The 27,860-nt window shown below is 39.0% G+C and overlaps 1 protein-coding gene across 1 annotated transcript in view; it reads right to left on the reverse strand.

The window, feature by feature from the left end:
- SLC4A4 (solute carrier family 4 member 4) overlaps nt 1-27,860 on the reverse strand; it is a 278,229-nt gene that overhangs the window by 105,902 nt on the left and 144,467 nt on the right. The window contains exons 8-11 of the mRNA XM_081813147.1: nt 26,479-26,538; nt 15,094-15,102; nt 8,722-8,879; nt 1,852-1,939 (exon numbers count right to left, since the gene is read on the reverse strand). Coding sequence (XP_081669273.1) covers nt 1,852-1,939; nt 8,722-8,879; nt 15,094-15,102; nt 26,479-26,538 — 315 coding nt within the window. The remainder of the gene's footprint in view (nt 1-1,851; nt 1,940-8,721; nt 8,880-15,093; nt 15,103-26,478; nt 26,539-27,860) is intronic.

The following is a 27,860-nucleotide window of genomic DNA, read 5'->3' on the forward strand; positions in this document are numbered from 1 at the left end:
GGTAATTCAAAAAGGAAAAGTTCAAGCTGAGTGTTAAGATCGGGTTAAGACCCAAACATTGCAACTCTCAAACACACAAATAATGTTAGCTATTAAACGAAGAAAAATCTGTTATACTGTTAACACGTAAAGCAAAGGGCTTTAAGCAGGTGATCATCTGTCTAACCTTTTAGCAAGGCAATAACTAAGTCATCCAAGGCAGCAAATGTTTCGTGTCTTTTATACAGATATCCAAAGAAGGAGCTTCCAGAATGCAAGTAATCCTCTTTGCTAGTCATTCCATTCTTCTAACCTAGCTGATGATCTGAAAGTCCTTTACACCTTTTCATACCTCGTAAGTCAAATTCTTTAGTCACCAGGAGAAAAGATGGCCCTGTTTAACATCCTTAGCTATTCTTAAAGATTGCTACTAAATCTCTTCTCTTCAAACAAGAATTTTTAAAAGCTGCCAAACAAATAACATGTCATGGTCTGGGGGGTTGTGAGGTTGAGGGCAGGGCAGTCCAAAGTGCCAGCACCTCGTCCGCAGCGGGCACAGCAACTACGGAGGCTGGAGTCACAGGGTCACTCGTCCAGCCTGCCCTTCAGATAAGGATTGACAGTTCTGGCCAATGAGACAAAAGAAAAAAGCTGTCTGGAAACCTTTAGAATACCTGTTAAAAGAGACAGATACAGCTAACATTCCTACCCCCTTCTTCCTGCCTCAAATACAGAAGAAATGGCTGGAGCTGACTGTAGTAGCCATCTTAAGACCACAAAACAAGAGCCGTGGCTCTTGATTTATCATGAAGCAGTTACGTTAAACCAACTCTAGCAACTGCCTACCTCCAAATTTCCTGGTATGTGAGCAAAAGAATAAACCCCAAATAGTTTAAGCCACTATAAATCAGATTTTTCTGTCACGTAGAGCCTAGAACATTTCTAATTGCTACATCTTAGGAGGAAGGAATTTTTTTTAAGAAAATATAAACATACAAAAATAAACAAAAGAGCCCCCTGAGAGGCTTAGTTGCCTCAAGGGGGGAAACCAGCATAGCTACACATCAATGCTCTCGGTCTCACATTAAAGTAACCATCTCAGTAATCACCAACTAGAACTTCCATAACTAAATGCCCTATTCTCCACTTAACACATGGAGAAGCTAACAAATCAAGTAATAAAGCAAAAGGACAACGTTTGGGAAAAGAGTAAGCTAAAAAGGCACAGAGGTAGAAATCAGTGATCCCATATCCTAATTGTATTTCTCCTACTGAGACTAGGGTTTAGGGTTTCATTGTACCTAAAATGTGTGTAACAATACTCAGCTGTTGTGAGAGTAAGGTTATAATTCCAAAGTACTAGATACTCTGCAGTAACGGTTGCTAATGCATTTTAGTGTGTGTATAATTCCTTCCCACAAGATAAGAAGACCATAAAAACAGGTACTTTCTGATACCTAGGGAAAAATGCATGATCCGTTTTATTATGCATTACTTTACAGAACCCATTATTTCCGAAACAATATGATATATGGACACCTGAACTCCCAGAATGAATATATTAAAAATTTTAAGAGATAAAGCTTAAGTTAATACAGTGATTTGAACTTTTTAAAGAATATTTCACATATACCAGTTTTAAGAATTGCAAATGCTTAGAAAAAGAAAGGAACCTATATCTTATTCCAACATAAAATTTGGTTTTTTTGAAAACTGTGTAGATATCAGCTCATCTGCCATGAATGACTATGACTCATGTCATAAAGGCTAATAACCATATAATTCTAACTGAATAAATCGTGACAGCCAATTCACAGTATGAAAACTGTACAAGTGGGACGGTCACAGATCACCATGTTCCAGATCGCCTACCTCGTCAGACATCAAGGTGGCAATGGCTCTGCCAATCTCATGGTAGGACTTGGCTTTTCCCTTAGGACCTAAGAGAATGAACAAGAACCTAATGGAAGAGGAAAGAAGCAACAGCTATAAAATACATTTCATCAAAGTTAATATACATAAAACTGAGACACGTTTATCCTAGTTGATAAAAAGCATAGGCCTGGAATACATCTTTAAAACAAAGGCAATATTCTTGGTAATATGAAAGATACTCTTTCACACTATTGTGAAACCCAAATTGTTGTTTCTTTGGAGGCAAGGAAGAATTTCACATGGAAACCCTGAGAAGTTTCCCACTGAGCAGGGAACTTCACTTTGGGAGTCATTCAATCTCTTTTTCTAAACTTTCTTCTCTCTCCATTTCTACTGACTTCCAGAATTTTGGAGAAAGCCCATTAAACACAATAACCAGAAAGACTTAGTACATCTTCAGATTTCTCTGACTTTTCCTTACTCAATATGAGCAGTGACAAATGATCCTCTCCATACTTTTAAGAAATATTTCTGCTCAGAAGTGACTGGAAGTCAGCAAAAACCAAGTCCTCTACAAGTAGGCCACATGCTGACAGCCAAAGTAAAGAAAGAGAAATACGAGAGAAATTCAAAATAAAGCATCATTCACAGACAGTTAAAATTCGTTTGTGGGTGTCCTCATTTTCCTTTCCAAACTTGTTTTCTTGATAATGCACACTCATTGCGCTACAGTAAGTAGGTCCTCAATAATGAGCTTATCCCCACTTAGGTTTGTGTCTCGACTAGGGAGGAAGAAACCGTAAGTAAGTGACTAAGAAAAAATATATAAAAGGCAACTCTGGATACACCTCTGCCTTGCTTATGATCATGTCTTACCTAACATGAAGATAGTAAGGGCAATAAAAATGATCACATCACGTTTGCTCAGCTTTTTAAAGCTTGCAAAGCATTTCACACTACATATACCCCTTTGCAATAAGGACAGGCATCCTATTCCCGTTTAATGGTGAGGATACTGAGGCTCAAGGAGGTCGGTGGATGAGCCAAAGATTGTGCCTAGTAAATGAGAGAGAGTAGATAGGCCTTCTCACCTCCTGTTCTTTTCAGCCCACAGTTCTGCCTAATATTACCTGCCCAACCTATGACTTCCACAGGTCACTCTGGCAAAAGATGTTGTGGATACTTATTTGGGGACAAGAAATCTTAGGTAAAATTTTATGGGACCAGGGATACTATGGGACTTGTTTAATAAAATTTTGTTTTTTACTTATTTATTTATATACCTCACTTTTTTTTTTAAAGACTTATTTATTTGAGAGAGAGAGAGAGAATGAGAGAGAGAGCATAAGCCGGGGGAGAGGCAGAGGGAGAGAAGCAGGCTCCCTGCTGAGCAGGGAACCCGCTACGGGGCTCAATCCCAGGACCCTGGGATCATGACCTGAGCTGAAGGCTGACACTTAACTGCTTAACCGACTGAGCCACCAAGGCACCCCTAAATACCTCACTTTAAATAAAAATGGGTTGACAGCAAGTACTCTTCAAAGTGTTAGGGTTTGTTCTAAAAAGCCTGAATAAATAACTTCTCTTCTTCATTATAAAATTCAATCCAAAGGGAAAAGGGGAGAAAAAAACAGAAATTAAGAATGTAAGAAGGTATCTCAAAGTTTGAATGCTTTGATTTTATACCAAAATAACCATAAAACCGTTCAATACTTATTTGCTTAGAAACCAGTTCCGGCATGAGGCGGCACACTCACTTTCAAGTGTTATCACAGTAGATGAAAAAGCAAAAGCAATCGGCAGGCATGAAAGTCTGTTCAAGTATGAAGGAAGTCAATATTAAAACTGGATTTTAGTTCTTCTAATACGGAAGTTCACTCGATACTAGAACTTTTCTTTGTTTGAAGCTGGACCTAAATTATATACCACTACATACAGTATTATAAAGTGCTTCCTTATGACAGTAAAATGTACTTTACTGAAGGGACAGATCACTGATTTGAGTGCAACATATGCAAAAATATTTAACCACTAAAGCAAAATATAAATCCAATTAAGGAACACCTACAGTACTGTTCACATTCCCCAGTCCCATTTGCCTGTCTAGCAATGGCCTGCTGTCAGGCAGGGCAGTAAGAACACAGTTTTAGCCAAAGGGGGCAGATGCAGGGCAGCAAGAGAAAATATCCAACACCTGGATCCTTTACTTGACACATTTTTAAATAATGGGTTTCCTTTACCCACCATGTTTTGTTATTTTAATGTGTCTAAACATTAGTTTTTCAGTAAGACATAATATCTAAGATCTTTCCAGAACCACTCTGTACCTCTTCCTACCTTGCCCTAGCATCTCCATCATGATGATAGTTTACAAATACACATTATGGAAATATACATTTATCAACTGACACATGAATTAATTGGTTGGCTATATGGCAACAAAGCTAAAATACCATCTTGTTAGAAAGTGAGACAAATACTCGCAGTTATTAGAGGCCTCAAATATAAACTTTGGCAGATGATGGGTAACTATCCCAAGAGCTGAGAGAGTAACGGAGCCTCTAACTTCAGCCCTATGAGATGAGAGCATAGATTTCCTGTAAATATTTACTCCAGTCTCTGCTAAACAGTACCAAAGACTGAATGGAAGTAGCAGACCAATAGTGACTATAATATATATTATAGCAATAAACCCAATATAGGAGAATTATATTGTTTCAGTTTAAGTATAAAGGTACACTGTCTCTTTCCTGGATAATGTAATTTTTCCTTTAAAAAGACATGTATATATTATATGTAATATATAAATATTTACTAATCCATATATTTATTTATTCTTTAATGGAGAATCATCAAGTGCCCAATAGAAATAAAATGTTACATATCAGCGAAATTTTTCCACTACTCCAGTCAGGAACCATTCAATAAATTCAACCTTTTAAAATGATACAGAGAAGAAATCTAGCCATCTATAGGTAGCAGGAAACATCACCTCGGGTGAAGAATTTCATCTGTAGGAACAGAAACCCTTAAGAAGCCCCTAATTTGGATTGCACTGTTGAAATGGCGATGAGAGATCTGGAAAACTAGCAACACAGAACAACTCATCAAGTTGAAGTTCCCTCTGCCTGAAACATGTTCTTTCCCCTTTAACCCTCAAAGAGGCAAAAGCTGTTACAACTTTTATGATAGAAGTACATCTTGCCAAACTCAGCTTTTATAACGTACTGAAAACTCCTTTCATGACCCAAGCTGTTTTTTGTCAATGGACAGATGTTATTTTTAACCAGAAGCTTTTTTCTTTATTAACAAATGAGAGTAAACATCACATTTGTGTGGCTGGAAGGGCACAGCCCATGTTGACAGCTGGGGAAAAGAAATTAATTTATGTTACTGAGTTCTTTTTATTCACTCATAACTAGAAATAAAGTCATAGTTAGAATTTTTAATAGTGCTAGTTGTTTCAAGAATCTTCATGAAGCTCCTCTACTCTTGTGAGCTTTTTCACATACCTAATTATGCTTGGGGAGGATGCCTTTAGCATTCTCCATAACAAAAATAAGTGCCAGATGATCTCTGTCCGGAACCAATGGACCATACTCACATTCACAAAATAATTATAGGCAGAAACAGAGCATAATATCAGAAAAAGAGCCAGCCTTCCTAAACCACTCAATCTTTTCAGAAAGGATGTGCACCCCCCTCCTTCCTGATATATCACAGCTATTTCTAGAATAAACTCAGCATGTACCAATCCTTTACTCCCTGCTCTCAAAACAGCAGTGAATCAAATAAGCCATTATTCATATTTAGCGGCTTTGGAAATGATGGCTAAACTGTAGCTTCCACAATAGATGCATGAGGACCACAAACCCACCATAACCAACCACATTACATACGGTAAATAGCAGCTAGAAACTGAATTGTTGGACAAGACAGAATTGAAGTAGTAGGACCTCCAACCCAATCCCTCTAATAAGATTTTCTATGGTTTTGACAATTAAGCACAAACTGCTTCTCTCAGGCAAATCATCATTTATCACATAAAATACATATTAACTTACAGTGATATCAAAAGAGTAAACAGCCTAATTTTTCAGAGGACCAGACTTACTGAATAATATTTGCCTTAAATGTGAAAATCAAGATCAGAAAAGAACAAACTGATCAGGGGCTTTTATTTTTCTTCATGGAAAAACCCTCAAGTACTTTGTTCTAATCTGTTCTACATAGCTCCTTAGATTCCCCACAAAAGCCTGGCTTCAGAGTCAGAAATCTGCAGTTCTATTTCTAGCACTGAGAGTGAATCCTCCCTTTGCCTCCAACTCTCAACTGTGAAATGGGAATAATAATAATTATCCCCTACATTGCTCATAAATACAAGTGTGTGGCAGCCTCCGTGGACAGACAGAAGATGACAGCAAGCCAAGTGTCTGCAAGATGCTGGGAAAATCATAACCATATCCTACCACGTCACCAAATATCAAAGAACAGTTGTTTGCCTTCACATGGGTGGCAAGAAGGGCCCCTAAGCAGATAACGTCCACCCACCTGGCACCAGTCCAGGTGCAAGCACAAGGCTCAAGTACATTCAGCCAATAACAGGGTAACTAGAGAACCATGCGGACACTACACACAGAGAGAACTGCTAGATCCATGCTTCTTAACAGGTGCATGGCAGTAATACTGCTTATTACAAATAGTAATAATAACAATCATAAACATAAGAGCATAACTTTCTTCCCCCTTCTTAAGGAAAAATGACAAATGATCATTACCAAATGACCACAAAACCAGACTTTTCAGGTCTCCCCACAGTAGGACAGGGTAGAGCGTTAAAGCACACCGCTGAGTACAGAAGCAGTCCTTCACAATGACTACCACATTCCTGGTGGGATTTCCTTGATTGGATTTCACAGGATGCAGCCATTGTAAATGGCCCCACATTACTCATACACAAAAAGGCTAATGAGACTCCCTACTCAGTGATTATAGCATGCACTGGTTCAGAGGACAGCAAATGGATAAAACTGTTTCCTGGAAAAATGTTAACATGCTTGGATATATTGTTCAGATTATTGCCCTGAAATAGTTTTATGACATTACTGAATTACATTCCCTTGAATTGCCGAGCTCCTTTTGTTCATTCAAATGATGCTGTATTTCACCTCTAGACTAGAAACACTCTCCTGTACAGAAGAAAAGAATGAGCCAGACAGGAGCAGATGATAAGAGGGATACACAAATAGTCATGATTTGCTACTCAATTAACTCGTGTTATTGTTAAATAAAAAGCCCTTTAAAATATTTTTTACTTGTAGCTTCTAGAGAAAAACAGTAAGAAAAATGAAAATGCAAGAGCAACTTAACACTTCATGGTATGTTTTTTTCTTTCAAGCCCCAGTAAAATTAGTCCAAAGAGACATAAACAAAACCATAGGGGCACAAGAGCTGGACATCAGCCATGATCTGAGTCAGCTAGCTGTTCGCCAGGTGATTGCTCAGACAGAACTGCAAGGCTCTGCTGGAATGTTTTCAAGTGAACAACCAAGTTACAGAAAACAGGCGTTGTGATAATCCCATTAATTGAATATGGTATGATCATTTCCTTTGATCATTTGTCCACTGGCTGGTGGACTAATATTAACGACCAATATTATTCCCCTTTTAAGTGTCTAAGAAATATAAAAATAAGGAGAAAATATCTGTATGATAAGAAAAAATAGCCCAAATCTATGAATCAGGAGGCCATAAGGAAATGTTCTCCTTTTCCCCCCTAATCTGGGAGCCCCTTGTCTCAGTGTAGGATGCTGAAACCATTTGAGATCACTGCAGAGTCACAGCCCTTCCTGCTCACCTGAGGAAACCTAAAAGAGGCGGAAGTCACTTGTCCTTGCCCAGGACCCACAAAAAAAGCACCCGCCCCTGAAAAGTTCCTCTTCACATGATAATTTTATGATGTCAACTCGAATTTTATGATGTCAACTCGAAGATTACAAACTGCTCTTTAAACTCTTCTTCAGCACAAGCTGAAGTCAGGCATTACCTTCTGTTTACCTACGGCACTCTGTAAGTCTAGCTTCTAACTCTCTGAGCTCAGCTGCAAGGTAGATCAACTGGAGGCCTCGTAACGTGCTGTGCGGGCAGTGAGGACGTGATCCTAAGAACCGTAATGTGCTTCCTTTTAGAATAAGAACTTATGTGATAAAACACGTAACAGTAAAAGTGTACAAATTTAAGTGTGCAGATTAATGATTTTTCTATATGTGTGTGTATATATGCACAGAATCACATATATACATACGTGTATGTGTATATATATATGTACCTATTGCCAATTTTCCAATAAAACATAGAGCAACCTAAAGCAACTCTGACCTCTGAAACATTTATCATCTGTATGATGTTGGACAAGTTACTTAAATTCTCAGACTCAGTTTCTTCATCTGTAAAATCCATATCCCTATAGTTTAGAATTTAAAAATATTATTATAAGAGGGGCACCTGGCTAGCTCAGTCAGAGGGGCATACGACTCTTGATCTCAGGGTTGTGGGTTCAAGCCCCATGTTGGGTGCAGAGATTACTTAAAATAAATAAACTTTAAAAAAATATATATTATTGTGAGAATTAAATCAACTAATCCCTAAGAATAAACTAGTACATGGCCCAATTAATTATTAAATTGTTATTCTTACTACTCTACAAGTGCCAAGTAATTTGATAGCATGAAAGACAGGCTAAATCATTATTTCAGATTAAACCTTTCCAATATGCTTGCTCTGGATGTATCCTCATTCTACTGATTATCTAGCCAAGACCACTCTAGAAGCACATTGTAGATCCCAGCAGGTCAGGGAGAAGCTTACCTTGTGGGCACAGGGACCTCAGTCAGGGCACCCAGCATGACCGCCTGCTGGAGCCGAACAAAGGCAATGAAAGGAGTATCCAAGAAGTCAACCTCCCCAACAAGCACGTTGGAGGCTTCTGCATCACGTGGCAGTTTTTTCATGAACTTATTCTTCAGCTGCATGGGAAAAGCCAAGAATACACAACTTATTTCCAGAGAAGGGAACAAGAAGAGACACTCCATATATCACTCAAGGAAATTCCTTTATATGAGTCCACACACAACAGGCTCTAGCTAGCCATTTTTCTATTATGTTTAGCCATTCTATTATAAAAAACATTACTCTGTACTTTGGATTCAAAAATATTGAGGGTATAATCACATGGCTTACATATAAAAAATGTTTACATATAAAACAATTCATTTATTTTTCACTCACTTAGTAAACATATGTTGAGAGTCTACTATGAGCCAGGCATTGATCTAACCCCTAGGGATACAGGGATAGATCAACAAATTACATCTTCCTTGGGTCATATTTCACCAGAGGAGAAATAAAATATGATTTAAAGTAGTGATAAGTGCTAAGAAGGAAAAATAAAACAGGTTAGAGGGTACTATTTTAGACAGGGTAGTCAGGGAAAGCCTCTGAAGAAGTACATTTTACACTGGATTGAGGGGATAAGCCATGCAAAGATCTGCTCAAAGAACATTCTAGGCAAAGAGAACAGCAAGTGCAAAAGCTCTGAGGCAGAAAAGAACTTGGTAGAGAGGTATAGTGAGAAAGTTGAGTGCGGTGGGAGATAAAGGAGCAAGGAAGAGAAAATAGCAGCAAATGAAGTTGCATAGGTAAGGGGCGGGGGGCAGGTGGTAAGAACCTTGAAGGCCACAGTAAGGAGTTTGGGATGTTTTAGGTGAGTCTTGCCTACTAAAAATCCAGATGGAAAGGTGGCATAGGAGGACATCCATTTAGAAGATATTAACACATAAACAGAATTTAGGACCATGAGACAGGACGACACAAGCTTGAGTGTGAGTGTAGATAGAGAAGAGGGATAAGACCTAAACCATGGGCCACTTTATTTTTTATAGGGATGGGAGGAGATCTCAGCAGAGGACACCCTCACAGAGCAGCCAGTGAGGTTGGAGGAAAACCAGGATATGCCAACAATCAGGTGAAGAAAGGGCTCAATTAAGAGAGTATATCAGCTGAGTCACAGGCTGCTGAAAGTTCAAATAAGATGAGAACCAAGAATGGACCAATGAATTCGTCAAGATGGAGGTGCCGGGTGATCTTGACAAGAGCAGTTATGGTGGCCACCAGGGTGCCCAGTGAAGAAGTGGAGACAGGCAGTAGAGAGAATTATTTTGAGAAATGTTGCTACCAAGAAAAGGCAAGGAACAGGAAAGTAGGTAAAGGAAAACATAAAATAGAGAATTTCTTTTAAATGGCAAGTGTGCTAACACCTTGGAATGTTAATGAGACAGATTACTGCTGCAGGAGATACAGGGGACAACCACAAAAGTAGTTCAAGCAACCTTGAACTATGGAAAAGAGAACTGAGAAGTGAGCTAGGGAGGAAGTGGGGAAGGGTATGTGGAAATTTGAGGAGAGGGGTAAAGGTATAAAGAGATTTTCTTGGGGAGGAAAGGTTGCTTCTTATGGTCACTTGGAAAGCTTATCTTGTAGGTGTTATTTGTCCCTTTCCTGGCCTTCCCCAAGTTCTACTTAGAACAGGCCTGTTCAGGCACTCTTCAATGAGTGGGAAACACCTCCCACAGCTCAAGGAAAACATTTCAACAATTGTGGAAGGATGGAGATAAGAATTTTGCAGGACCATATGAAAGGGACCAACTTCTGATATATACTAATCATCAATATAAATGCCCCTCCCCTTAGGTCAAAAGTTACCAGTGAACTCAGTACTTTTTGCCATGAATTACTGCTGAGAGAGGAAATGGCAGACATGGCCCAATTTTCCCCATTAATAAACTGAGGGTTTTAGAGGGGATGGGGGTGGGGGGATGGGTTAGCCCAGTGATGGGTATTAAGGAGGGCACATATTGAATGGAGCACTGGGTGTTATAAACAAACAATGAATCATGGAACACTACATCAAAAACTACTGATGTAATAATGTATGGTGATTAACATAACATAATAAAATAAAATTAAAAAATAAAAAGTTTATAGTAAAAAAAAGGTATAGGAGTTATAGTAACAATTTCCATTTATAGAGTTTTCTTTTTCTTTTTCTTTCTTTTTTTTTTTTTTTTTTTTTGGTAAGCTCTACACCCAGTGTAGGGCTTGAACTCATGATCCTGAGATCAAGTCTCACATGCTCTACCTGTGGAGCCACCCAGGCACCCGCATCTGCAGAGTTTTTAATTGGGGAAAATAAGTGACATGAGAAGTAATCCCTAAAACTCCATCACCCTCGTTAGCATTTTTGTAGAATTTTTTAAATTTGGTACTGCACATAAGAAGAAAGCTGTGAGGCAAAAAGCAAGGACATCAGGGCTAATAATTTAGTGGAAACAAACAACACACAAAAAAGCAAAGGAAGATATTTAGATGTTAGGAACATGACTACTTCTAAGCAGTAAGGGAATTTTCCAGAGTTTATACCATTAGTCCTCCAAGAAATGTTAATATTTTTTAAAAAATCTATTTGATTCTATAAATAGTTAAAGAGCAGCCATGGGAAGGGTCTAAAAGCATCAAATTGCCAAAACTGTTATTATCACCTAAGGAAGTTGCAGTAGTGAACTGTTTTCTAAAACACAGAGTACAGTATAGGGTATGGCTAAGTGGCACAAACGTCTAACAAAATATCACTGCTAGAATAATCTTCCCCAGGTTCTTTCCAGAGAGTTCCCATTACCAACAGCTCTATATAATAATCTGATTTTATTTCCCATTCTCTTCAGCACACTCTTTGCTCTATCTAGTTAGGCAGGTAATCTGATAATCCTATTCTATTTTATGTAGTTAGACTCCCACACACATTATAAAAATTTCCTTTCCACATTTCTACCTTTTCTAAACATCCTTCTACCTCCTCTAAACATCAAGCATGAGCCATTTAACCATCTCAGCCCCACTTTCTTGGGAACTCTGGAAGCACTCACTTCTGAATCATACTTTTGAAAGCTTAAATCTTTTCCCCAAATTTCCTGAGGTTTAGAATAGTTTATCCCCCATTGTACTGGATACCTACTTTGCACATAATTCAGCTGTAATAAATATTATGAATGGAAAGAATGAACTCTGTAGCACTAAAAATCAGACCAAAAACCATCAAATGCCCAGGAAAGTTAGCTTCCCAAGGCTCACTCTAGAATCTGTGTCCAAATCTGTCGCTAATAAACTACCTGACTCAGAACACATGCAGAATAGCCTACAGTCAATTATATTCCTCCACAAAATGTCTTAGAGTACTATGTTACATTTACTGAGATTATCATACCCATATTGGAAAATTAGGAGTGTATTTTTAAGGCCAAAGGACGTAAACTATATTCTATATGCTCTAAAGAGATGTAGTTCTAAAGACATGTTCCTTCAGATCAGCAGATCTCAAACTGTGTTTGTGAAATGCTAGTGTTCTCAGAGAAACTAATAGCTTTTCTAAAATGAACATGTATGGTATCTGAGGTACCTCAGAACTCAGCCCCTGAGTGGCTCTTTCCTATCTATTACACACTCCCTGGGTGAGCTCATCAAATCTCATGCCTTTAAACACCTTCTATATGCTGATGACTCACACATTTCTATCTTCAGCCAGGACCTCCTCCCTGAACTCCAGACCTGTAACATCTCCACTTGGATGTCTAATAGGCATTTCAAACTTCACTTATCCAAAAACTGAGCCCCCACCCCCAGTAGTCTCCTCAAACTGGCTCTTTCTGCAGTCTTCCTCATCTGGCTCATGGTTACCATTCTTTCATTGCTAAGGTCAAAATCTTGCTGTCATCTTAGACACTTACCTTCCTCTCACACCCCATGCCCATTCTATCAGCAAATCCTATTGGATCCACATTCAAAGTATACCCAGAATCTGATCATTTCTCACCACCTTCACTGCCTCTACCTTCGTCCACTATCATCTGCTATGATCATCTCTCTCTCCTGGATAATGGCATTGGCTTCTTGGCTGGATTATCTGCTTCTGCTCTTGCCCCCCGTCAATTCACCAAAGTAGCCACAGCAGTCAAATCAGAAGTCAGATCCTGTCATTCCTCTTCTCAAACCCCGGGGGGGAAGGCAATGCTGTCAGGACAAGTCACAACCCCAGCATCATCTGGCTCCTTATCAGCAACCTGACCTTATTTCCTACTGCTCTCTCCCAGTCTTCCCCATGCCCACTACTCCAGACTCCATGTCCTCCCTCAAACATGCCAGGTACACTCTAACCTCAGGGCCTTTACACTTGCTGTTGCTTCCCAATGTAATGTCTGCATGGTTTCCTCTCTTACTTTCCTTGGATCTTTATTTAAAAGTCACCTTTTCATCAATGAGTCTTTCCCTGGCCACATTAGTTAAAATATCAGCCTTCTTCTACCCACAGATTCTTTTTACTCCTCTTTCCTGCTTTATTTTTTCCTTCTTTGTACTTATCACAAACATGCCGTGTTTTACCTATCGTCTTTATTATCTGCCTCCCCACTAGAAAGTTCCATGAAGGTATTAATATCCATCTATTTTGTTCAGTGTTGTATCTCTAATGCCTTGAAGAGTGCCTGAAGAGAAAGGTTGAATAAATATCTGTTGACTGGATGAATGGTGGGTACTATTTCTGCTCTTCCCAATAAGCTGTTCAAACTCCTCTCTTAAAGGTTCTGGACATAACCACTGACCAGGTCATCTCAATGGACAAAAGGCCTGGATACAGCCAATCTTAGTAAACTCCTCCCCTGATAACAGTGACTGGCCCAAAGGATGGATGTGTGACTCAGGCAGGAACCAAATCCTTGTGGGAAATTAATATTTTACTTGTATAAAAATCAGCATTTTCCCTTTCACCTGAGGTTATTCCCCTCCATGTTGAAAGGGCCTGTCATAGGACTGTCCACACTAGGAGAGAATGAGGTCAGCACCCAAAAGGCAACAGACAAAAGCAAGAGAGAAAAATGGATGAAAAGAGAGATTGCTGAGTCCCAAGTCCCAGGCCCTGAGGTCCTGCAGCTTCTCCATTCTGTGAACTCATCAAGAATTCTTACTTGTTACATAAGCCAGAAAATTCCATATTGGGTTTAAATTAATTTGAGGTGATTTCTGTCTACTTAAGAGTCCAGACCCTTTGCAAAAATGTATTTGTCAAATAAATTTGAGGAATACAAGTTAAATAAGATTAAATGTTTCTATACTACAGATATTCTCAGAGCCCTGAATATGCCTATATGCCTAGGAATGCTTTATCTACTACTAGGAGATAAATAAGGCACATTATGATATGAAAACAGATTTTTAAAATGCTATTTGGACAAATTTTCTCACTTCCCATTTAAATCCACTCTCAACTCCATTTAATTCTCTTCAAACTTTATGGATGCCTATAATGTTTAATGCCTCGTAGTGGGCGGCAGATAGACCCTACTCTAAGAAAAAATTACAAACATTAAACAAAAAGGTAAAGAATAACCAGAAACTAAGAGAACAATAACAGATAATGAAAGCAAGAACAGAATCTAGGGCTTTCAAATCAGGTTAAAAATCACCCAATAAATTCATCTGGATTGAATTCGAAAGATAAAGTTTGGCATTCCTTGCCTGTAGATCACTAGTTGCTTCTCCAAGGGATACACAGCTATGAGAACACACACAGTGAATACGAATTCCTTTACCCAAACTTGATCTCAAAGAAATCTATTTCAAACGGCTGTTATGTGGAGCTACAACTGGACCACCACCAACTCTGTGAATCCAGATGTGTGCATTTCAAATGCCTTTTATACTAGCGTGCATCCTTTCTTCCAGAGTCAGATCTTGCTATAAATACTCAGAAGTATATGGCTTGCCCTCTGCCATACATGTTCATTTTTGTAATTTCTTGTATGTCCTTACTTTCTGAGTGGTGTTCTAAGACTCAGGGATCACAGTATTAGCATACGAAGAAACTAGAGATTATAACAAAGCAGAACAAGTAGGCTGATTATAAAAGAGATGGGTTACTTGGGATGATGGCTCTGTGAGATAATGCAAAGTGACTCACACAAGTGATATGTACCATATATAGCTAATTGAAAAGTCTATCTTCTGTACTCTACTCAGGTCCTAGATTCTCCTGCCATCTTCCATGAAGGCAGTTTTTAGGTTTTCTGTATGGGACCCATTACTAAGTAATGGCTAACCAATGTTAACTGACTGGGATGACCATTTGATTAACACTGTGTCCTCCTAGCCTCCTTACTATCACCCTCAGACCAACAGCATCACCTGGTAAGTAGGTCCAGACTATCATATTATTCCCAGTCACGTAAGTCATTTAAACCCTACCTCTTTTTGCCTGCCATTATTAGCATATGCTAAAATAAGTGCATCTGTTATGAAGTGTCATTTTTAACCAGGAGTACTCATAGCTTGTCATTTGAATCTGATTTATTAGAATGGATCCTATGGGCTGTTCAATGTCCTTACTACAAGTGATGTTTTAAAAATCATGTAAACTTGAGGATACTTTCTCATTATTTTTACAAAGCCTACACCTACTGCTACTGCATTCTATACATTCTCTTTTCCTCTCAATGAGAATAAGTTTAATCTTCCAATCTGTACTTATTTTCAATTCACCCTGCTTAATGAATCATGTCTGCATGCTAACATCCACCTGCTTTCCTGGGTAAAGAGCTTATTCCTGGCTTTCTTATTGGTGTTCCTTCTTACCTTCTTTTCTTCTTCTTAGCTTATTTTTTCTTCTTCCTGCTGATTCCCCCCTTTCCGTTCTCTCTGAAAATTGCTAGCTCTTATTCCTTCCCAAACAAACTCATCTGCTAAGCTCACTACAGATCACTCTGGGACCATGTCCTCCCACTGCAAAGAAATCTTAGTGGTAAAGTAGGGTCACCACACCTATCAGTTTCTTTATGGCAGTCCCAGTTTACCCCATTTCCTGATATAATTATTAATACTACCTTCTTTCATTCTCAAAAGTATCTTGTGCTAAAAAAAATTATATGGTCCCCCTATATTTTAATCTCACTGAGGCTGACTCTTGAGCAGTGCCTAAGATATGGCATTGGAGAATAAATCCATGCTGTGGAACCTTTAGGATTCAAGGAACTTAAAAGTATGAGAGAACGCCTAGGTCAAACAGCATCTTGGTAAATTATTTACGCTACTTGAGTATAAATTTATTCATTTACTATATGCAAACAATATTAACTGTTAGGGTAGGAAAAAAGTGCTCTCTCACTCACCAGAGTGAGATGATTCTGCCTCTGTCCGCTCCCTTTCTCTACACCTTGGGGGATGGAAATGGCCAATTTGATGGAGCAGAGTTTGACAAATTCATTGGTACTTTTTTCCAATGGGAAGGTTACAGTGCCTTGAAGACAAGAAGCAAGCTAACTGTTCTCTGTTACAAAAAGATAAGTGAATGGATTTAAAAAGAGAGAGAGAGAGAGAGAGAGACCCGACATCTTCATCCCTGTGGCTCGTTAGGTAAGGAGACTCAGAATCTGTTTCATAGGCTCAACTACATTTCTCTATCATAACACATGGCTCTTAAGTCTATGAATCCCAGGATTTAGAGTCTGTGTGGGTGGTTGTAGGCCTGGAGCTGTGTATTTAGTGAACTAAAAATGTCCAACCTAAAAAAATGTTCCTAAGAGACTTCACTTTCAGCTATGGTGAACTAGCTTGCATCACACCAACCCTTCCAGCAAGAAAAACTGAAGAATTTTTGTAATCTGCTTAAAGGCACCAGAAAGTTACTGTGACATTAAAAACTTGAGGAACCAATATCCTTGAAAAAGGAAACTGCATAAAGGTGAGGCTAAATTCAGCTCTGCTTTTCTACTAAAGGCATTTGATGATTCCTAAGTAGCTGCAGAGCTTCAGAAATTGAGCAGAGCCTTCAGCAGCTTCAAAATAATGGCCAAGCATGCCAGGCATTTAGTTGGGACCTCTAAAGGACAAGATCCAAGGCTTAAGGGCAAACTAGTAATAGACTAATCCACATAAAGACCGAAACCCAGCTTCCAATCAGCTCAATTCCAGACTGAATATTAGGGTGACCTGCCCCTCACCTAAATGCCAGCCAAAAGCAAAAGAAATAAACTCTGAAGAAAGAGAATATCATCCTGAGTATCAAATTATCTCTACTATGTACATATTATATCAGAATTATAATCAGAATTACTAGGCATACTAGCAGATAAAATCAAATGACTGGGGCCCAAGAGAAAGAAAAACCAGAAATTAGAAACAAAGGAGAGTTTCATATTGTAATTATCAGACACACTTTGAAATAACAGTAATATTTTTAAAATATTGATTACAACATGGAGAATTTCAGCAGAATCATATTTAAAAACAAAGTAGATTTCTTGGAGATTAAAAGATGCATTATCGATTTATTAAAGTCAGTATTACTCATAATATAAAAATATGACATATCAAAATTTGTAGAATATAAGCATGTGCATTGGATAAAATTCATGGCCTTAAATGCAAATATTACAAAAGAAGGAAAGCCAAAGTTTGATGATCTAAATATATATCTCAAGAAGTGAAAATAAACCAGAAAATGAAACTCAAAGAAGGTATAAAGTAGAAAATAATAAAAATAAGAAAATAAATCATGACAAAGAAAACAAACATACTATGCTGGTCATGTTCTATTTCATAATCTGAGTAACAATTATAAATATGTGTTCACAATGTGAAAAATCATCAAGTAGATTTATGATTTATAAATGTCTGTATATGTAAATCACCCACATATATTTTACTGTAATAAAATATTTATACTACAGTGAGTTTCTTAATAAATAAACTATTATTTCATTGCAAATCTGGCTTACATGGAGTTCTCCCTTGGCAGAAAATCCTTAAAGGAAATCAAGGACAGTGAAAACTAAAACCATATTCCATAGCCCTAACTCATAAAGGCTTTTGTAAAGATTGGACGAGATAAGAGGTAAAATACCTGGCAAGATATAAAAAACAAAAATATGGGGCTCACTCCTTTCCCATTCTTTTTGGTGTCTCCAACATGGGAAGTAAACCTCCTTACTGTCTTCACTCTTCCTATCTTGCATATCAGGGAGACCCCCTGACTGTGTTATATCTGAGGTGATATATGCCTGCCTTTATTTTCCAATAGTATATAAACCGTTAATAGCCCACTACTCAACATGAATATAATATAACCTAATCAAGTACACTGTCCTCAGGTTAAAATTAGCTTCCACCAGTGTTGGCATGAAGAAGCAGACCATCAAAAGTAGCCTTGTGAAAATGAATCCCTGGGATAATCTTTGAAATACGTTTGACCTACCAAAAACTATGGATATTACTTGGAGTAAACCTATAGTCTCAAACTCTGGGAATCCTGGAGTAATGGCTGGAAACCAGTGAGTGCCTAGAGCTGGCTTCTGTGGTTAACTGAAGACTGTCCCTATCTCCAATCCTCCTCCCCACTTTCCAGCAGCCCTCTCATCCCACATACAAAGAAGAGAGCTGATCTGAAATAGTCAAATTCTAAGTCAATTAGCCTATACCAGCTTTTCCCCCAGGTACGGGGAAAATAGTTATTCTTGCCAAAAGCTCTATTCTGGCCTTTCTTCATAGTTAGGGGTTCCCAATGTAAAAGCAGGCCTACTCTTGTGTTCCAAATACAAGGAGCTTGTTTTGCTTTCATGCTCTTCCTAGTTCACCAGGGTTGTACATTGGGGTTTGCAGCCAAAGCCTCAGCCAGTAATAAAAGAATTCTTGGCCTTTGTTTCCCTGTGTACACACTTCCCTTGATGATCTTCTAAAAACAGTGTTGGACTGAGGACAAGGGTTTGGTGTTTCTGAACTGCATGGACAAACACCATCTCTTCAACATACCCCAGCCCTCCATTCCTAAATCTCATTTCTTTCTTATAAATTGTGTGGTTGCCCAACTTGGAAATGGCAGAAGGAGGAAAATGATAAGAATTACTGTGTCATAAGCTTAAACAGGTATTGCGTTTTATTTCAAAACCACATAAGAAAAAAGCATCTTAAACTTTTCTGTTACATGAAGATATCCTTTACTCATCCCTTAAGCTAATTTGTGGGACTTTCTTGGTCTAATAGACAGAACTACTGGAATAATTTCTACACACATTTTTTTGTTTTGTTTTTAATGGAAGCTCTGATTGCCCTTTAGGTTATCTTCAAGCTGTGATTTTTTTTTTTTTAAAGATTTTTATTTATTTATTTGACAGAGAGAGACACAGCGAGAGAGGGAACACAAGCAGGGGGAGTGGGAGAGGGAGAAGCAAGCTTCCTGCTGAGCAGGGAGCCCGATGTGGGACTCGATCCCAGGACCCTGGGATCATGACCTGAGCCGAAGGCAGACGCTTAACGATTGAGCCACCCAGGCGCCCCAAGCTGTGATTTAGAAGAATATCTCCAAAGGCTAAATTTAAAAACTATTGCCCCAATGTCTAAGAGGCCTTAAAAAGGGGGGGGGGGTAGCTATTGCTTGATCACCTACAGATTCCAAAATCTAGGCAATCACTTATAATGTTATTAGTACTGAACATTTATGACATGATCTGAGATTCCCAGAGTGTATAAAATATGAAAGAGTGCAAACAAAGTCATTAACTAAGACAAGATGCCAAAAGGCTCTGTGGCTACATGTTTTTACTTTTTGAACACTCTTGTCCTTTCGTTTATTCCATTTCTTAAAATACAAAATGAAAACAGTCCCCTGAGGGTGAAAATTTGATTTTCTAATTTTTCCTTCCAAATATAGACATCTTACCACCATTAATGCAAATGATTCTGCAAAGCAGCACATTCACAAATGGCTATTAAACTAAATATAACATTAAGTACAATCCATTAGTTCTGATTTCCTAAATAGGATGAAATTTCAAGTACTGACCTAGTTTGAAATCAACTTGTCAAAATATCTAGTCACATTTTCTTATGTCTTCCATCATTAAAAAATCATACTGTCAATACGCTTATAGCTATTTACAGTCTTTAAAACACTTTCACAATTACTACCTTACTTGAATTCTTATAGCAAGCTTATGAGAAATATATTATTAAACCATTTTCCAGGTGAAAGAAACTGAAGTTCAAGAAGGTGAAGGGACTTCATGAAACTCATACAGCTAAATGGTCAAGCCAGGACATGAATTCTAACTTTTAATGCTCTGTTCACTTCACTACACTGTGAAACCCTTAAATTTCTGATGAATATATTTTGCTACCTAAAATTTAGAAGAGAGTGCTCTGAAATCTCTAAATCTCTTACACAGGGACACCTGGGTCGCTCAGTCAGTCAGTTAAGCGGCTGCCTTCAGCTCAGGTCATGATGGGGGGTGGGTCTGGGGGTGGAGCTGCTCCCCCTGCTTGTGCTGCCTGCCTCCCTCTCCCTCCCTCCTCCTTCCCTCCCTCTCTCTGACAAATAAATAAAATCTTTAAAAAATAAAAAAATTAAAATAAAATAAAATAAACCTCTTATACAGAAAACCAATGTCAAGCACCTACAATAGCTTAGGCTCTGTACAGATAATCTTTAAAAATTTTAATTGAGCACATTTTAAAGCATTTAACAGGATTTAATTACATAAAATAAAATGGGTCAGAGAGAGAGAAAGAAGGTAGAAAACCCAAATATGGAGAACAGCATCTTAAAAAGTATTTAAAGTAAATCAAGAACCTGTAAACTCCAGGTGCTAGTTGGGTTAAGTAATGTTTCTAGAAGTTATTTTTCCTCTTTTATTGCTGTGTCATGAATTCCACTGTACATATAAGCAGGTCACCTACTCCATGCATTAAGGAAGGAGACTTGAAATACTCATTAATCTATTTGGTGGGAAATGCCCTTTGCCTGGATGCCTGCCCTCCCTGCTCTGTCCCTTCGATGCTAAATACAACTTATGCCTCCAAACTCTAGCCAAGAATTACAAGGAGAGTAAGTTTGACCTTGACGCCCCCAACTTTCCCTAACATTGTTCTACCACAGGACCCTAGCCTTCCCTCTGTGATTATACTTATCACAATGCATTCAGTGATTGACTTGGCTGTGACTTTTATTAGAAAAGCACCTTTAAAAGGGTTCTGGGCACCTGGGTGGCTCAGTCAGTTGAGCATCCGGGACTCTGGGTTTTGGCTCAGGTCTGTGATCTCATGGGTATTGGGGTCAAGCCCCGTATCAGGCTCCGCACTCAGTGGGGAGTCTGCTTGAGGGTTTCTCTCCCTCTCCCCCTCCCCCCACGCTCTAATAAATGAATAAATCTTTAAAAAAATAAAAATAAAAAATAAATAAAAAGGGTTCTAAAGTACCCTATAATAAGGAACCATGCATTATTCTACTTTGTTCCCCTGTCCCTTATAAGGGCATAGCCTTGCAGTAAGTGTTCACTAAATGTCTATTAAAGGCACAGAATCTATGTGACCACACCTGTCTTGTAGTGTTCTTAGACTCTACATAAATACAGATGAGGACACTGAAGGTCCAGGAAAGGTGCTCCCATTTGGTGGTAACAAACTTGAAAAAGTCTCTGAAGAAGCAAAGAGCCTTTACTGGTTCTAAAACTTAAGAACATAGGTCAATGAAAAATAACTTTTATATTTAGGTTGCTTGGTAGCTACCATTCATTGTTTTTTGTTTGTTTCTTTGTTTCATTTTGTTTTGTTTTTAAATCCCTGTTAAAGTGCCTTAAAGTCCTACCCTTCTCTGGGAATTATCAGGAAAATTTTGAGAGGGAGTCCTGCTTTCGAAGAATAGTTACACATTGAATTCCTTCCTAATTTAGAATTTCAAATCCCTATTTGATAAAACTGCATTCGAAAAGCACCATCACCAAGAGGCACAATGGCCTTCAATAATGATTTTTAAATTATTAAGAGTAATACTAATCTGTGGAAAGAGCCGAAATGCCCTTCAACAGATGAATGGATAAAGATGTGGTCCATATATACAATGGAATATTACTCAGCCATCAGAAAGGATGAATACCCAACTTTTACATCAACATGGATGGGACTGGAGGAGATTATGCTAAGTGAAGTAAGTCAAGCAGAGAAAGTCAATTACCATATGGTTTCACTTACTTGTGGAACATAAAGAATAGCATGGAGGACATTAGGAGAAGGAAGGGAAAAATGAAGCGGGGGAAATCGGAGGGGGAGATGGACCATGAGAGACTATGGACTCTGAGAAACAAACTGAGGGTTTCAGGGGCGGGGGGTGGGGGGGTTAGCCTGTTGATGGGTATTAAGGCGGGCACATACTGCATGGAGCACTGGGTGTTACACGAAAACAATGAATCATGGATCACTACATCAAAAACTAATTATGTATTTATTGTATGGTGACTAACATAATAAAATAAAATTAAAAAAAAATTAAAAAAAAAGTAATACTAATGATTACTAACATTTTTAAATCAATAGTTCCTGGCCAGATCAGACCAGGAACTTTGCATGAGTTATCTTATTAAATTCTCACCACATTTCTATCAGCAAGTTATTGTTGTCACTATTTACCATGAGGAAATGAGACTTAGAGATAACATGACCTAAGATCATGAAACTAGAAAAGGCAGAGTAAGGATTCAAACCAAAGTCTGTCTATCTCCAGAGTCCAAGCTTTATCATGCTAAGCTCAGTGACTGTTCTCCAGCTGTTCATATCCAGGTAGAGAGAAGGAATAAGCTTTGGGGTCAGAGCTGTAAGCAAACCTCAGTCCTTCCTCCTCCTAGTTGTGGAACAATGGGCAAATGACTTCATTTCTCTAAGCTGATTTCCTCATCCATAAAATGGGGGCAATAAATGACCACATCATAGAAAATAAGAGGTGTAGATGAATGATGTCTGAAAGTGGTTAAGCACAGTGCTAAGCTAGTAACAGGCCCCTCAAAAATGTGTTAAATGGAGGAATATTATGAGACTCTGAACCAAGAGAACATCAGTGGGGATGGAATGTTGAAAAGAGATTTGAGAAACAGGAAAAGGCAGAACATACAGGATTTTTGGAATGCCTGGACAGAGCGGGAAGGAAGAGTCTAAAATGACACACAACATTAGAACTATGTTTTTTCAAATGTCCAGTGCTCCCTAACATCAAAAACAAATATTTCACCAATACTGATGAACAACAAATTCACCACTAAAATTTTGGCTGAGCACTAAAAATAACCTGCACCCTAAAGTTTCATTTTATTTTAACCTAAGCAATAGAATGGTAATAATAATTATTATCATGTTAGAGCTTTAACAACATCCTAGAATATATGGGGAAGAGGTAACTGGCACAATAAAATTTTTCTCTCCCAAAGGAATAAAGTAAAAGACAGATTGGTACCATATTTAATTCAGATACAACTTTCTGAATTTTAGGAAGAAATCTCTTCCCCAGTTTGCATCACAGTCTTAAGTACATATATCCATCTAGTACAGTGCTTTTGTAGGCAAGTTAATTCTACCAAGTTTAAAGATACATGGCTTTTTAACTAGAGAAGGTGCAGAGACACCTTCCCCAGGGTACGCCTAAAAAATCAGATAAATAGAAGATTGACAAGAACATGGGTGGATGAGTGCAGCTATATAGTAAAACAAACATAATTCCTCACAATAACAGGGCCATTTTATCTGCATTCCCTCAAAATGACACACTTGTCCTTGAATGACCATGTTTTCAGCAGGAAGAAAAAAAAAAAAACCTTAAATGCTTTACTTCTGACTCTCACCCTATTAATATCTAAAAAGCAGTATCTGTGTACAGTCTTCCCTCTCCTACCCCAAAAAGAAAGATCCTAAACATAGGGTTTCTTTTGTTCTTTCTGCCCCACCATCTCCAGCTGCCATTGGGAGAGAGGGGCTGCAGAGGGAACAATCAAATGAAGACAAAACAAAAATTAGCATCACAGGGTTAATGACTTCAAGAGAAAATTATAGTTTAAGGGGAAATGTTTCATGTGCACTCTCCTCTGCACACATCCCAGACAAGGTAGCTAATAAAACAACACAGACTGCTCTTTTAAAAACAAAAAGTGCAAGGGATGAGAGGTGGGAGGGTGGGGTCGTCAGAGGTGATGAAGGCAACTAAGAGTGGAAAGTTAATGGCTCAACAAACACCGATGCAGAGTGCTTTTCTTGTGTGGAAGCTGAGGAAACGCTGCCCACCACCCCCACCACGTGCTCCACACCAGAGCAGTCCAGGAGCTGGACAGGGCTCCACTCTTCATGCCCCGTGGACCCCAGAGCCGGTGCTTTGGGCTTCAACCTTCTACTTCTCTGGCCTCAGCCTCACCTCTGCAGTTCTTTCACTCAGAGCAAGAAGGAAGAGCCAGGACTCTTGTCAAAGCACAGAGCAGTGGGTTCTAAACTTGGGGTCCCTGGTGGGAATCCAGGGGGGTCCACAGGCACTTTGAAATTATATGCAAGTTTTTGTGCCTACACATTTATTGTGCATTTCTCTGGTGAAAGCATCCATGATTTCATCACAAACTAAATGGCCTGTTGATGTGGAAAAATGCATTAGACAGTCTTTAAACAGAAAAAAGTACATAATGAAGGTCAAAACTGCTACTTTCTGAGGTTTAGGCCTTTGTGTACAGAGTTCATACTGAAAGCTTTTTGCGGTCCAAAGAATGGGGAATTTGTACTAGGAAAAGAGATACTCAAAACGCCACAATGGGAAAAAGGAAGAGCATCCCTCTATGCTAGATGCTCGTCACTGGCAAGAACATGTTCCCTAGATGATTCTTGCAGAGTCTGGGAACTAAAAGGGACCCAGAAGGGGCCAGTTCTGGCTCTCCTGAGACCCAGAGAAGCTAAATATTCATTCAAGGCCATACTCTTAGAACAGTAACAGGGGCACAACAGATGCCCTCTCCTGAGCCCTCTACTTCTGTTCCCCCCACGCCACAGAAAATAATTACAAGAATCACCCACTGAAATACTGTTTTTGAAAAGCCAGTGAGTGAACGTTGTTAAATATAGAAGTACTTTCCACTTAGCACATCAAATGTGGTGATAAAAATCAGCCTGCAAAACTAACAAGTAGACATAACTCTGGAGACCTGTCTGGGTGGGTGCTTTAATATCTGACTACTTGGAGCCTAGTAAGAAATTGTCAATAAAACGTCCATCTGCAGAGAGACAACAGAGGTAAAGCACACCATCTATTGACTTCCAAATGACTACTAGCAGTTCTCTGAGAATTCAACACTGTCAGCTGGGAAACATTTAAACCAGGTCTTTCCAGGGCTGAGATGTACAAGGGACCATATGGCCCCAGCAGAACACTTCAAACAGGCAGCTGTATAGCTATAATTAAATCTGTAGTAGTCATGCTATTATTTATTTAGCAGATTTTTTTTAACGTACCCTCCACTGAGGTCTCTGAGAACATGCACCAAATTAGAACAACAGAAAACACGGAAGAAGTAGGTAAAGAGAACCAAGGGGAGAATAAAATCCTGACACAAGAGCAGACAACAGCTCTAAGGAGTTTCCTTGACAGGGTCTTCACGTGCACCCGGTCGGCTCTGACTGAACGCACCAGGAGATCATGACCACATTACTGACACGAATACTGAGCTTGAAGGTTCACTCGCTCCCTTGTTCCCTGGTTCCGAGGCTACGTTCTACCTCCTTTTTTTTGAATTTTCAATTTTTGAATCCCCATGTGTCATTCATTTGACATTCATCAAATCATAAAATCTTAAAAGAACTCAAAGACTATCTAGTCTAATTCTCCACCCTACGACTATGGTCCTAACATATAGTCATTTGCTTCTTGTTGAACACTATAGTAAAAGCATTCAGGGGCGCCTGGGTGGCTCAGTTGGTTAAGCGACTGCCTTCGGCTCAGGTCATGATCCTGGAGTCCTGGGATCGAGTCCCGCATCAGGCTCCCTGCTCAGCAGGGAGTCTGCTTCTCCCTCTGACCCTCCCCCCTCTCATGCTCGCTCTATCTCATTCTCTCTCAAATAAATAAATAAAATCTTTAAAAAAAAAAAGGCATTCAGTTCAAGAATTACCTCAAACGTCACCCCTGGCCACTCCCCAGCCCCTGGCAGAATTCATACTCCCTTCTCTCCACTAAGATATCTACCACCCTACATTATTTACAGATTTATCTCAGAGTGGGTAATTAGAACCCCTACAAGGCAGAGACTGTGTCCTATTCATTTCTGCAGTCCTGAACCCTATTACAGTGCTTTGTGCAAGGAGGACTTAATAAAAGCTTCATAAATTAGTGATAAAGCTCTATTTCCTATCTAATTCATCTTTATATTAAAATAAAAATTGCCTCCATGAAACATGCACCTGCTATTATAGTTTATGTCCAGGGCAACAGACAGTAAATCTATTTTCTTTCACTATAAAGCAAACTTCATGACCTTCCTACCCCTCAAACCTTCTCCTCTCCAAGAGTTCTGGAAAAGTTACTTCAATTATTCCCATTAGGTTAGTGCCCAGGCATCTCACCATCCTAGTTACCATAACCACATCCCCTCCACTGTTTTTGAGTAATGGGTGCCTTTGAAACTTTCTATCCAATAAACTTCTATCCAAATAAAGCAGGATTTCTCATACGTTCTTATTCACTTCATGTTTTGAACTTACATAATTTACCTTTACTCTTGTTAAATTCCTTGTGGTTTCAGCCTGTCAGGACCATTCTCCATCTTGATTCTAGGATTTAAAACGTAGACAGCTAACCTTGTCAATTTTCTGTCCTCTGAGAATCTGGTAAGTGTGCATTATGTCTTAATCCAATTTGCTAATAAATCTGTTCAACGGGGCAGTACAAGCTAAAAAATGCCAAGGCATGAGAATGCCAAGACATTCCATATTTCCACTGGTTATTAATGCACATACTTTGAGTATAGTTCTTCTCCAGCTAAAACCCTATGATGGTCACACAGCCCTCAGCTCATCAAAGTGCTTACAACATCATCACACAATCAAGTGGCCTGGTCAGAAAAGAAACATGGTCAAAACTTTAGTCAAGTTCTTCTATTCCACATACGTAGCAATGATTTGGATCACAGGCTAGCAAACTTTTTCTTTGAAAGGTCAAATAGTAAATGTTTTAGGCTTTGCAGGTGGCAAACAGTCTCTGTCACATACGCTTTTTTTCAAACACTTTAAAACTGTAACTGTTCTTAGCTTAACCATTCTTAGGCCACTGGCAGTCTCTGACCCACGAGCCATAGCTTGCCAGACATCATCTCTTCAACTCTGAAGCAAAGAGCCTATTGGTGAAGACTAGCATTTGACCAAAAATTAAGATAGGCAATGACTCGATGACAGTTGTAGTAGGTGTCATGATGGAAAAGCATAATGTGCAACAAGACCCTATAGCCACAGGCTCTAACCGAGACTGGAGAGTCACCAGAAACTTCCCTGAAGGGGTGACGTTCACAGAGGAATGAGTGAACAACAGTTGCCTGGGCAGGAAGAGCATTTCAGTCAGAGGAAACAGCACAGGCAAAGCCCCCAAGGCAGGGGCAGACTGGCACCTTAATGGACCTAAAAGAACACTGTGTGGTTGGAGTACAGTCAGCGAGGGAGAGAACCTTGAAAAATGACTTTGGAGAGAGAAGTGAGACAGGACAGTGCAGGGCTATAAAGACCATGCTAAGGATCCTGGGTTCATCAAAAAGGCAATGGGCAGCCACCAAACGGCTTTAAGCCATGAGTGATGTTCGTGGCACTCTCCTTCCGTGCAAAGCCTGTCTTATATTTTCTAGATACCTTTATAGTGCTTCATCAGTTTTCTACATTCTCAGGTTTAAAAACAACACTGGTTTGTGTGAATGCAAAGTAAGTCTTAACATATTGCTATTGGCTGGTGAGGAGCTCACTACTTTCAGGAAAAAGAGGGAAAAGAGAAAATGCCACCACTATAAAATTTCACTTGTATGCTCCTCTGGGAACTATTTAATAGAGAATCATTCTACATTAAGCTCTATTCTAAGAGGGGC

The sequence above is a fragment of the Leptonychotes weddellii genome, chromosome 2, assembly GCF_054177405.1.
Source record: "Leptonychotes weddellii isolate Sample4059 chromosome 2, ASM5417740v2, whole genome shotgun sequence".
NCBI classification, from domain to species: Eukaryota; Metazoa; Chordata; class Mammalia; order Carnivora; family Phocidae; genus Leptonychotes; species Leptonychotes weddellii.